Genomic DNA, 13,993 nt, shown 5'->3' on the forward strand with positions numbered 1-13,993 from the left:
GAGTCCCTCCGTGACCTCCTTCACCTTTTCCATGCCATCACCCCCTCTCCATCCATATTATGAGGTCATATCTGGATCTAAACTCCAGAACTCATCAATGGCATTCTGTAAGGCCCCTTTTGAATTCTAATTCATGTCAATAATCTCAAGATAAGTTTTTCATCCCTCCTCTCTCCTCTTCCTATGCACTTGATTTGAAATCGGGGCTCAAATTTGACCCTTCTGGCGAAGCGAAACTCCAGTAGCGTGCGGGCACCGGGGTATGGACCTAGGTGACATAAATTATAAATTTATGGATCTAAAAATGAATTATAGACCTAAGTGATACAAATTATAAGTTTATAGGCTAAAAATACAATTTCGAAATTGATGCACCTGAGTAACACTCTCTTTCAAGTCGATGGAGCTCTGGTGCATTACGCTCTATAGGAAATGGTCTGGCTTCGTTTGGAAGTCACAGTTTGGGATTGTTTGGTTCCTGCAGGCTGCAGCAGCAGGTGGAGGAATGGATGGGAACAAAACTTTGTCATCCATTTCCTTCCCCCATCGCATGTGGCCAAGCGATAATCACACCACAGCCATTGTCACCCATCCGCACACATCCATGGCCACCACTCGAAAGAAGCACGTCGTACTATTCCCCTTCCCCGGGCAGGGCCATCTCGCCGGCTTCCTTGCCTTCGCCGGGCTCCTCCGCCGAGAGCTCCCTGACGCCATCGTGACGCTTGTGTCCACCCCGCGCAACGTCGCCGCGCTGAGTTCCTCCGCCGCGGCAGAGTCGTCCTCGATCGGCCTCCACGCGCTGCCGTTCGTGCCGGCGGACCACGGCCTTCCCGCGGGCTGCGAGTCCACCAGCTCCCTCCCGCTCCACGAGTTCATGAAGCTCTTCGAGGCCTTCGACTCCCTCGAGCCCGCCTTCGACGGCTACGTCTCGGGCCTGATTGGCGAGAGCGAGGATGCCAGCGCCACCGTCTGCATCGTCGCCGACACGTTCGTCGCGTGGACGGTGGACGTCGCGCGGCGCCGCGGGTGCGCGCACGCGTTCTTCGCCTCGTGCGGCGCGTTCGGCACGGCCATCCTGCACGCGCTGTGGAAGAACATGCCGGCGCTGCCGTTCGGCCCCGATGGCGCGCTCCGGCTGCCGGAGCACCTGGAGGTCGTGCTCCACCGGTCGCAGCTATCGCCAGTTTTTCTCCACGGCGCGGGTCGGCCGACGGCGTACCACCACCGGCACCTACCGCGCGGGTACCTGACGGACGCGGTGATCTCGAACACCGTGGAGGAGTTGGAGCCCACGGGGCTGGCCATGCTGCGGCGCACCCTTGGCAAGGTCCCGGTGTGGCCTATCGGCCCCCTCGTCCGCACCGTCTCTCAGACGGAGACCTACAGCGACGACGGCGTCGTGCGGTGGCTCGACGCGCAGCAGCTGTCGTCCGTGCTGTACATCTCGTTCGGGTCGCAGAACACGATCCGAGCGAACCAGATGATGGATCTCGCCGCGGCGCTGGACGCGACCGGCCGGCCGTTCGTCTGGGCCATCCGGCCGCCGGTGGGATTCGACACCAACGGGGACGAGTGGCTGCCCGACGGGTTCGAGGCGTGGGCGCGCGCGGGGAGCAGGGGCCTCCTGGTCCGTGGATGGGCGCCGCAGCTGCGTATCCTCGCACACCGAGCCACGGCGGCGTTCCTGAGCCACTGCGGGTGGAACTCCGTGTTGGAGAGCCTGACGCACGGCGTGCCGCTGATGGGCTGGCCTCTCTCCGCCGAGCAGTTCTATAACGTCAAGACGCTGGAGGAAGTATGGGGGGTGTGCGTGGAGGTGGCGCGGGGAAATCTCGAGAGCTCAGCCGTGGATAGGTCCAAGGTGGCTGAGGTCGTCGAGAAGGTGATGGGGGACACGGCGGAGTCCGCGGCGATGCGGCGGCGGGTCAAGGAGGCGCAGCAGGTGTTGAGCAAGGCGTGGGCGGAGGACGGTGGGTCGTCGCGGATGGCGCTGCACGAGTTCTTGAGAGCGATGCAGCTGCAATGAAACAGAGCATACAAATCCTTGGTGAACAGTGTCATTATTCCACAGGAAGTGAGCACTCCGTGTCTTCAAAGTCCTACCTAGCTTGTAGATGATGAAAAATGGCGGCCTGCGGTCGATTCATTCCCAGGAAGTAATTCAAAAGGAGACTAGCGTGACGGCTCTGAAATCTCTAGACAACGTATTCAGGAGAACCAACGATGAATCGAGGCCTCCAGTCAATTTCCTTGTTGGTTAAGAAAAAAAGACGATAATTCTTGCTAGATATCTGTCAAGATTTAGGTGTAGAAATGTGCAGGCACCGCACGATTTTGCTCGAACATTGGTGCTCCGTTCTTGTCCAACAAACTCATCGGCTTCTTTGGCGAGCTTAATTGTTTGACTCTCAAAATTGGCACGATCGGCGAAAACTGTCTGATCGGTGTGCAAAACTTTGAGACCGGTTTGGGTAAGTTTGTTAAAATATAAATTGGATTTCACCGTTGCGTAAATCTCATCAAGATGATCGAAATGTATATATAAAATGTACGATTTGAAGTTCGGATGAGGCAGCTATAATTTTTCGAAGACTTGTCCGAGGAAAAAACGCTAAGACCGGGTTCTGAAACCGAGCAGAAAAATTCAAGGTACGCTTGCCCCGACAAGATCCTTCCCGGGCGAACGTTTGTTGGACTTCGTGGGGCTCCCCGATACAACCAACTTGCGCGATGCACGTGATGTGCTCGGTATTTGATACAATATGTCTTCGTATCAACATACTTTTTTACCACTCCGCTGGAATGGAAAAGGATCAATCAGCTGCCATCCAGTAAGATACCTGGAAAAGCTCCCTATGTTATTACAGTATTAGACCATTGTAATCCAAATGTCCTGAACCTTCGCAACCCATTCTAGAAGGTTTGTGTTCAGAAGGTTGGGAAGGAGTACGGTCGAGGCCCATACGAGTTCAAGTTTACTGTAGAAATTCTGATGCCTCAAAATTTTTACGATAAAATTTAGCAGCGGTGCATTTTCGGTTACAAATACCCCTCCAATCATAAATATAAATATAAGAGTTTGTTTGGATAGACTAAAATTGAGTACCAAACTTTAGCACTTGTTAGTATTGAGTTGCATGTATCACTTGTTAGTATTGAGTTGCATGTATCCACCAATCCAATCCACTGATGAGGAAAGATAGGCAATTCACTTATATTTCAACACTTCCCCACACGTGCAGGGTCCGCTAGACCTCAAATATGGAAATAGGAGTCGGTTACAATTAGTTTATTTAATCACGCCTGTCTGGATTCAAACTCAAGACCTTTAACTTTGATACCATATTGAGTTGCATGCTTCAACCAATTCAACCTAAAAGTTTGAACTGATAGTATGAGGTGGGCAATTCACTCTTGAAAGCCCTCATATTTTTGTTAAAATTTTAAATCTTACCTAAAGTTTAACCTATCCATTAGCACTCCTATTTGGATGGGCTAGTGCTATAATTTAGTATTTTTGAGCTTTAATATTTGGATCCAAACACCTCCCGAGTCTACTAGAAGGTAAGAATTAAAATGACTTACAATGCCATACTGTTTATCAATCATTTGTTTGAGTTAGACAAAGATCAGCTTACTGTAGTCAGGTTGGAGTATAGACTTGAAACAACTAGACACAAATGCATATTCAAGTTATCGTGGACTAAAATTTGATATAATTGTGAGAAGGCTATATATATGTACTTAGGGTCTGTTTAGTTCCCAACGCAAAAACGCAAAAAAGCCGTAAACGCAAAGATGCTAAAAGAATCTTACTAATTTGAAGTACTAAATGAAGTCTATTTACAAAACTTTTTGCATGGATGGGCTGTAAATCGCGAGACGAATCTAATGAGTCTACTTAATCCATATTTTGCAACAGTGATGCTACAGTAACCATCTGCTAATTATTGCTTAGTCATGGATTAATTAGTATCATTAGATTCGTCTCGCAATTTACAACCCATCTATGCAAAAAGTTTTGTAAATAGACTTCATTTAGTACGTCAAATTGACCAGATTCTTTTGTAAAAAACTTTTTTGCCTCTTTGCGCCTGATCTAAACAGGCCCTTATATTTGAGACTGAAGTAAAAGACGAAACTTGACCCTGGCTCAGGCCTCTCATTGGGCCACGTCATCAGTTTTTCCTAGCCGTCAGATGCCAAGCATTGTTTAGATCAACCACTGACGCTAGGGAAACAGGCGCTGGGTCGTCTCTGGATTCCTCGCATGGGTATGGGTTCGGTCTTCGGTGTAGTTCCTGTCACTTGCTCTGCGTCGTCCTCGGTCGTCCCGCTGCTGCCAGAACACATGCTTTTCCCTGCACCGCCTCCCGTGCTACACATATCGAGTCCGCGTCTGTCGTCGCAGCACGCAGCCTTTAGGCGCAGTCGATTCTCCTCACTACCGGAGCCACTATGAGCTGCGGCACTACACATATTCCATAAAGTCCTTTTTGAAAAAAATATATATTTCTTAAAGCAGGGTGAGCACTTAAGCATATTAGGAAGTGAATTTAAATAACAAAAAAAGTTCTAAATGGTTGAAACCTGGGGTGTTAGCAACCATTGTAGAAATTTGTAAATGATTTAATATGTTCTAAGGGACTCCGTTTCAATAGGAAATTTTTACACATGCATTATCATAAGCTGTACACGAAGGGAACATGTTGGTGATTAAATAACTTTTTCCAAAGCTTCTCAACTGTATATGCTAAGCGCTTGATCCTTTATCATGATACTGTCCATTTTTTACCATTAACCTACAAAGCGATTGATTCCTTATTTTTACCTTACCTTGGCGTTGCTATTCTGATATTTTACGAAGAAAACACTGTTGAATTATCATTATGGAGTGAAGAGCTCTTGAATTTGATAAAGAATCAGTATTCACGCCAAAAAGTAAAAACACCTATATTTTCAATAACTTACAAGTCTTCCAGCGGCCAAGTCGAGCTGGCGGGGCAATGCCGTGCCCTAGGTTTTCTAGTATTTTGTTATCGAGGACATCACTAATTCTTGTTGAAATATATCTATAAAGTTGTAATGTTGTGGAAGGAAAATAAACCTATCGTGTAAATTTATATTCCTAATACAAACACTTAAATAAAGTTTCTGATACTATGAGTTCAATTTCCAAAGTTCGGCATCATCTACGGTGAGCAAAATTTTTTCGCTGACTAGTGTCGGGACTTTTAGGATGGATCAAGGAGCAAGAAAAAATAACTTGGGTGTCCCCTCAAACGCACCAAGATTACTATCACATCCTAAAATTTTAAAATTAGGATGTGAATATCTTTTAGAAGATATTCACCCATCATTAAGGGTTTTTCCGAGAATTATCCAGATTTTTCCAAAAATATATCCACAATTTATAGAGCTTACTTTTTTCCCAGCTGAAGAAAAGAATTAATTTGCTTTTCTTTAGTCTTCCTTTTTTTCTTTCTCTCTTCTCCCTTTCTTTTCTCCTTTTGTTTTTTTTATCTCCGCGGGCCCATTCTTCTTTTTCTTTTCTGGTCGCCTCTCCATCGGCCCACCCTCAGCCCGTGAGGCCACCTCGTAGGTGCGACTAGGAGCGGAAGCCTCGCAGGAGGCTCCCCGCCTCCCCCGCCTCTCCTCATTTTCTTCCTCCCGCCTCCCCCGCCCCCTCATCCACAGCCCCCACCGGTTGCTACGGCCGCTGCGCCGCCCTCCCACCCACCGTCATGCCGCCGGCCTTCAACCCCGACCTTCTTCTTGCCTCCACCGCCGGCCGCCACCTACCAGGGGTCCAGCCCCGCCCGGCCAGCAGCGCTCCTGCGCCGCCTTGTCTCCGCTGCTGGCTAACTGCCACCACCGCCAGGCCGCGCCCCCATCCTTCCCTCTGTATCCCCCGGCCATGGAAGTCCCCACCCTAGAAACCTCAAACTCTAACCCTAACCGCCGCCTCGACCACCACCCCAGCCGCTCCCCTCACCTCCCACCCTTGCCGGCGTCCATTCCCCTTGGAACCCTAACCCTCGCAGCCCGGGCGGCGCAGTGAGCGGCGGCTGTCAGACCTAGGCATACGAGACTGCGCATATGACCTACATCTTATAGGATAAGGGGTGGGACATAGCCCACGTCCTACACTGGTTGTAACTACTCGTAGCGTAGTAGAACTACTCATACAGTAGTAAAACTAGTAGGATACAGTAGGAAACTACCAGAAAAGTACTCGGGTAGGACTCCTAGGCTTGTACCCGACTAGGACTTCCATGTAAACCTATCCCCTCAGACTATATAAGGGCGGACAGGGACCCCCTCGAAATAGGGAATCACCCAGGAGATCACCCGATCTCCACCTAAGTAAATACAAACCACACAGGACGTAGGGTATTATGCTCTCGGTGGCCTTAAGTTTTCTGGAAATCAACCCGCAGTCCATGTTAGTTCAAAAGTATTCACGAATTGATCCTTCTTCTTCTGATTAGGCCCCTGACTTTTTCAAATATAGAACCCGCAGTCCTAGGTCTTTCTGTTTTACAATCTAACCCCTAAGTCTAAGGTTTAATTATGATCTAGCCCTCGGTTTCTTCTGTCAGAGCCCTTGTAGTTTCAAATCTTATACAAATAAGCCCCTAGGATCATGTTTTAACCCTAATTTCTCCGTCTTAACTCCGTTTACGTCGATTCTTGCGCTCACGCGATCCTTATGACATATGCAGTAGCCTTATTACATTATTTTGCTCTATTTATATTGATTGATGTACTGTTTCTTATTTATTATATTTGTTGTTTGTATGTATTTGTGTGCTACGATAGACGATACGCGGTTTGAGGGTCCGCAAGAGCCGAACTTTGAAGACTTTTCCGAGCAGCAGCAGTTCGTTAACGAAGGCAAGTGTTTCCTTGATCATTCTTTTGTCCTAATAAATCACAATAAATATAAATTTTTCTTTATATGCATGCATGTGTCCTAATTTTGATGGATCCTAATTAAGAATATGCCTAGTCTTTATGATCATTCCTTATCAACCTGGGTTTTACCTTTATTGTTGGGTAGCTATTGCTTAGTTGCTATAACTGATTCTGGTTTGGAAATAATATATCACCATGATGATAACAATGATGATGTTACACCTGTTTTATCCATGTTCATGCTCGTTGTGTTGTTAATCACAAGACAATATATCTTAATCGGAACATGGAGAACCACCAAGGAAAACAGTGCAACCATAATACTATATGGTTCTGGTCTTGACTAATTAATTAGAAACTCTAGCTTGTGATGATCTTACCGAAAGGGCAAGAGGGGAGTGCGTTGATGGAGTATAGCCCGGTTCTCTTGGAGGCTTGTTTATGGTCCTTGGCTAAGGTATCGCCTCATTAGGGAGGGTTATGACCACTGCGGCCTGAAACCTTAGCGGATTGTCATAAGTTTGGGAATCTTTGTAAAGGCCTCGTAGTGAATCCCTGCCACTCACCTTGGAAGTGTTTAAGGGCCTTGCAAGCCCGGGCATTAAGGGAAACACGAATTGTGGGTAAAGTGTACAACCTCTGCAGAGTGAAAAATGATATATCAGCCGTGCTCACGGTTAAGAGCGGCTTGGACACTCACATGATAATTAAACTTAAAGATGATCTAAATTGATGTTTCTTATTTATTTATTTACTTATTTATGTTGTGGATTATTTTACCTCAGATATTTTGTTTAAGGGTTGGTATATACTTACACTTAGCTAATGCTTACCTAATTAAAACTTGACCAATTAAAAATACTTATCGCAGTCAAACTATGTCAACTTTTTCTTGATCATAGCCTTGCATGTCATATAATTTACTCCACTTGCTGAGTACCAACCATAAGTGTACTCACACTTGCTTTATTAAAATAATGCATCTCAGAACAAGATAATGGGCCGGTGTTTCCCGAAGATTTTGAAGAATACTAGGCGTATGTCTCCCTATCATCTACTTGTGAAGTCGAAGTCCGCTACCATTTATCGATGTTTATTTATTCGTTTATGATTAAGACTGTCGGTCATGTAATAAAGTACTATTATACTCTATTTCGTTAATGCATTGTTTCGGATATTCGCTTGTGACGTCTACAGTATGTGCGAAACTTGATCCTGGCGTACAGAAGTGGTATCATAGCAGTGATGGTTGTAGGACGTTAGCCTAGTTAGTAAAGGTCGAATTTTAAGGTTCATCTTGCTTAGTAACCTAGCATCTGCTTGCTTGCTTTTAAAAACTGCTTATTTCTTGATTATATCACTACTTTTTCCTCTTTGAACTCATGCTTGTCTCCCAAGTGTGTTGATATTTTACAAAATACAATCTTGTTTTAAGGTTACCTATAGCATTTTCTAAATATCCTCTATCTTGCGCTACCCTCACTTTTGTTACAAATAGCTAGAAAAAGCAGACCGCCCACAAAAGCACCCGTGGACCGCGCATCCAATCCATCACCCGCAGGAGGTGTCTGACCAGGAGGACGACTACGACTACAAACATCCTAATGGGGGGTGGAAACCGACACTGAGGAGGAGCCCATGGAGTTGCCGGAGGACTATCCTGAGGTCTCAACTGGCAGCAATGAGGGTCCTGTAGGAGGAGACGGTGCCGATCCAGGTGCCGCAGGCGGAGATGAGGATGATGATGGTGACGACGACTCAGGTGCACCCGATGGTGGTGATGATGATCCAGAGCTAGCCGTCACCGCAAGCCCACCACCACTTGAGCCCCACTATGAGAAGCAGATACTTCACTTGGACTCTGCTGAAGGTCCATTCCCCGTGCTTCTCTGGAGGGCCATGCAGAGGATTAGCTTTCGGCTGATGCCACGCTATGAAGCTCACTTGTTCAAGAATGCATAGCAGGAGGAGGAGTGGTTGGTGGCAGTGGTGATCTGTGTTCCGGATGAGAGACCTGGCTATCGACTGGAGTACTCCAAGCATATTGATGAGGAGCCCAGGAGGACCATGGACGCAGGGACCAGCGAAGCCGCCAGGAGGGCACTTTACTTTCTCTGCCACACTTACAAGGAGGAACTTCAGGGCACGGAGTTCCAGCTGTTCCCACGACGCATGAGGGGAGCCACCTGCACGCGGATTCCTTCTCCACCCCCTGGGATAGGGAGCTTGCTCATGGACACTACGTAGGAGTTGGTCGCTGTCCTCAGTATGGACCTGGATGCTGCTAGAACTGAGATCCAGGAGGTCAAGAGGAAGCTGAGGAAGACCATCAGGGAGAAGGCAATTCTGGAGGCTCGGCTGAGGGGAGATCCAGAGTTACCCCCGGAGTACGACAGTGACGAGCCGAGGGAGTACCTGCCAAAGTCACCTCCTTGCAAGCGTGTCCACTATGGAGAGCCCAGCTATCGCACCCGCTATCATTAGAGAGGGTAGATTTAGGAATTAAGATAGGAGTATATTTTCTTTTTAGATACAAGTTTTCTAAGAGTCTTTTGTAATCACTAGTCCGAACGGTCTTAAAAGTGTGTTAATTTAGATTAAAGTGAAAGTGTGATTGGTTTTGTGAAAATAATGTGATTTGGATCTTTGTAATGATTGCGATAGATTGTGGAGTAATGACCACAATTATATCAAGTTATTAATACAAATAGATAGTTTAGTAAAAGCTTGGGGTTATCTATTTTCTTTACTATCTTTATCTTATCCTTACTCATACCCTTTTTCCATGATTAATTTCATGAGTCTCATTTTTCTAACGAATGAGATGGTGAACACCAGGTCCGGGTCAGGAGTTGATCGGCCTGCAGTGCCGCGACAGGGAACGAGCAACAACACCAACCCCGATCCGCAACCAAGTCAACCAGACCAGGCGCCACCTGCAGGGATGGAGCAGTTTCTTGTCGCTCAGACTCAGCTGCTTACCAATATGGCGAACACTATCGACAACATGCAGGCTGAGATGAACCAAGCTCCATCACCTCCACCACCTCCAGCAAGAGACAGGCACAGGGAGTTCATGAGCCACAAACCTCCCTCGTTCTCTCACTCATCTGATCCTCTAGATGCTAATGACTGGATCAAGACGGTAAAGAAGATGCTGAACATCGCCCAGTGTACTGAGAGGGAGAAGGTTCTTTATGTATCAGGCAGATTGGAAGGGACTGCAACAGATTGGTGGGATGCTTACACCGCAGCCCACGACACTCCCAACATCATCACCTGGCAGGAGTTCAGGAATCAGTTCTGGGAGCACCACATACCTAAGGGTTTGATGAAGCTCAAGAAGAAGGAGTTCCTTGCGCTGAAATAGGAGTCTATGACTGTGAGTGAATACCGGGACAAGTTCATCCAATTGTCTCGCTATGCTCCCGCAGCTGTAGCTGATGATGAAGAGAAGTAGGATCATTTCAGGGAGGGTCTGATTGGTCCTATCAAATATCAGCTGATGGTGCATACTTTCAGAATTTCTAGAAAATAGTGGACAATGCCATCCTGGTGGAGCGTGCTCGCCATGAGATGGGAGAGCAGAAGAGAAAGTTTGAGTCCTCAGGGCAGATTAACAACAATTCCTGCCCTCATTATACGTCCTCGCAAGGAACACCTTTCCACCTAGGAGGACAGAACGTCAACTTCAGGCAGAGTAAGTACCAGCACTTCAACCAACAAGGTCAATAGCAGCAGCAAGCTCAGCATGCCGGTCAGTCAGTGCAGCATCCCAACTTTCCGCAGAATCGCCAAGGCACTCCTACGGGAACACCGATGAGGAACAATGCCCCTGGTCCCGCCGGTGGTAATACTTGCTTCAAATGTGGTGAGGTGGGACACTATGCTAATGGTTGTCCCAAGAGGAACTTCCAGAACACCCAGACTAGTTCAACAACAGTGGACAGAGGCAGACCCCATAGCAGCAGCAGCCTAGGAACAACAACCAGACACCCTAGAACAACAAGGGTCAGCAGAACTTCATCCGTGGGCGTGTGAACCATGTGGCTGCGGAGACCGCTCAGGAGGCTCAAGATGTTGTGTTCGGTATGTTTCTCGTCAACTCAGCCCCCGCATCAGTTTTATTCAATTCTGGAGCATCGCATACATTCATCTCTGCTGAGTACGTTGCTAAGTACTCTATTCCTCTACGCACCATGCCTAGTTCCATGCTAGTAAATTCATCTGGGGGAAATATGAGGGCTGTGTATCGGTGTCTTGGGGTAAAAATACAGATCATGGGCAGGGAGTTCTGTGCAAACCCGATAGTCTTGCAATCAAGTGGTATTTATATTATTCTCAGAATGGGATGGTTGATGAAGTACGACGCAATGATTCACTGTTCCAAGCGATCTATGGTTCTCAATAGCTCAGAGGGTGAAAGTTTTGAGTTCGTTGCGACACTTCCGTCGGCAGCAGACTGTGCAGTAAATCAGTTGGATGCAGATTCAACTGAGGATATCAGAGTTGTCCGCGAGTACCTGGACGTCTTCCCTGATGATTTGCTAGGTATGCCCCCTGAACGCGTCATTGAATTCATCATAGATCTTCTACCTGGTACTGCACCTATTGCTAAAAGGCCATATAGAATGTCAGTTGGTGAATTAGAAGAACTTAAGAAACAGTTGAAAGAATTGTTAGATAAATAGTTCATTCATCCTAGTTCTTCACCTTGGGGAGCACCCATGATATTCGTAGGAAAAAAGATGGTACATAGAAGATGTGTGTTGATTACAGGGCCTTGAATAAGGTTACCATCAATAACAAGTACCCACTGCCTCGTTGTTATCGCCATAATTTGACTGGGCCAAAGGATGGGCCGAGAGCAACATGGGCTGAAGGAAGTCATCGTCACAGTCTGCAAATCGGCCTCTGAGCGAACGTGTCAAGGGCCAGGATGGCCATGTATCTAAGAATAGTTTAAATATAGTAAGTTAGAGATTGTACCGTAATCAGGCAGGATTAGTTAGGAAAGATTAAGTCTTCAGACTATAAATATGTATCGTGAGATTCAATCAAAAAAATATACAAAAATCAATCATTCACAACAAACTCTCGGCGCATCGCCATCCCTTCCCAAGGGCTTTTCCAGGTAATCGTCATGCTGCTCCGATCATGTTCCGCATGGTCGGAGCAGCGTTGCTTTTATCTGTTTATCATTGTGTTTCTCGTACTGAAGCGTTTTTGATGGCGAGTAACACTAGTTATCTTAAATGATTATGATGCTGCATTGGTTTTGAATAGTAGATCCATGTTCTGCTTGCTGCTCGTAACCGTTTAGCTGCTCTTGTACGCGATCCCGGGTGCAAGGGCAGCGCCTTGTTCTATCGTTGCTTAGTAGATCCAATCTGTTATGGTGGTTCTTTGTGCTGCAAGGAATTGGTTTAATATCTGTATGATTAGGCCCTTCAAACGGGTTGAATGTTCCGGCTGCATGTTTGGTGCCTTATGGTAATCTGACGAGGGATTGTTCCGGGAATCGACTTGTTAAGTTGGTTTTTAGGCCTCTTTTCGGGTTAACATGTTGTTATCTTTCATGTACGTTAGGCTTAACCACGCGTAGGATGTTCCGGTCATATGGTGAAAGCTCTTACCGTCGCAGATCGGATCGGCTTGGCAATGACAGAATATGTTTTTATTCTCCTATCGGATTCATATAAAATGTTCATATGTTTAGTAGATCCGGTGTATTAAATGTAGCAATCGGCTTCTTTCGGCTGATTCTGGAAGGTACCCAAAGGACTGATCTAATGCAATGATTCCATCGGCTTCTTTGGCTGAACTGAGAATCGTTGTCAGAGCCGATCACGGCTCGGACTAATGTTTGATTTGGCTGTGTACACAGGAAAATAGCTGACGAACGGTTCCTACACCTTCCTGATCAGGTATAGGTCAGGTGGCACGCCTAGCACTTCACCAATCCAGGGCGTGTGCTGGATTTCTGGGCCGTTGACCGAGGGACCGGGGCCCACCAGCTGTCCCGGAAGCCTCCCGGCTCCTCGTGTTGCCTGTTGCTGCTCACCGGTGGGTTTTGACCGACAACACATTCTGGCACGCCCGGTGGGACAACATTGACTACTTCATTGACTACATCGACTACTGCAACTATTGCGTCGACTACATCGACTACTTCAGTGACTACTTCGACTACATTGACCGCAATCGGCTACATCATCTTCTTTGGCTTCATCGACTTCCATTGTCAAGATGCCGAGCGAGAACCCGATTACTTATGAAGAGTTATCTGAAGAGCATAAGCAGAGGTACGATGAAATAAAAGCTGCTTTTGAAGCCGATCTCATCGGCTCGTTTAAAAGAACTCGACACCACGGCATCAGATGGAAGGGATTTTCATCTGAGGGTGCATTAGATGAAGTGGATCTGTCTACTCCTACGGAAGAACGTACGCGGGCTCTTCATCAGGAAGTCAACTACATGGTGGCTCACTCATTGCATCGACATTCTGAGAGTTTGGTGAACATTCTTGAGCGCGTTGCGCTGCGCGTGGTGCAGGAAATCATGAAACACCAGTACTCTCCAACAGGACCTGCTTTAGGGAGTCATAGAGGGGAGTTGCCTTCTCAAACCAGGCCACCAGTGCCCTATCCATTTGCTGCCCCAGAGCAACAGAATTCTCCAGCATATGTCATATACAAGGTGGGAGGTGACCCTGCTAATCACCAATTCTTCAGAGAACCCCCCAAGGAGGTGCCGCACGGATATGTTTGTGCGTATATACCAAATGGTGGTCACCCGGCGCAGCCCACACAAAGAGTTACTGGAGGGACATCCGTAGTCGATGCCGATAAACAGGCATGGCTGGCTACTTATGCAACGAGGCCGAGTCATGAAGGTATGTACTCGGCCCCAGGAATTCATTTTGTGGATCAGATTAGTGCTATTTTGAGGGATCAATTTGGAATTCTCCCAAGAAGGCAAGCGATCGGCTACACCAAGCCGTATCCAAGTGAATACGATCTGATTCCCCTACCGCCCAAGTATCGGCTACCTGAGTTTACCAAGTTCAGCG

At 47.1% G+C, this 13,993-nt stretch overlaps 1 protein-coding gene across 1 annotated transcript; it reads left to right on the top strand.

The window, feature by feature from the left end:
• Positions 1 to 408: 408 nt before the first annotated feature.
• Positions 409 to 2,374, top strand: LOC112902071 (UDP-glycosyltransferase 92A1-like). Its single transcript, XM_025970982.1, has one exon. It carries the CDS (start codon positions 506 to 508, stop codon positions 2,027 to 2,029), a length of 1,524 nt encoding a protein of 507 aa, XP_025826767.1. The 5' UTR covers positions 409 to 505; the 3' UTR covers positions 2,030 to 2,374.
• Positions 2,375 to 13,993: the final 11,619 nt, after the last annotated feature.

This window comes from Panicum hallii, chromosome 8, assembly GCF_002211085.1.
Source record: "Panicum hallii strain FIL2 chromosome 8, PHallii_v3.1, whole genome shotgun sequence".
NCBI lineage: Eukaryota > Viridiplantae > Streptophyta > Magnoliopsida > Poales > Poaceae > Panicum > Panicum hallii.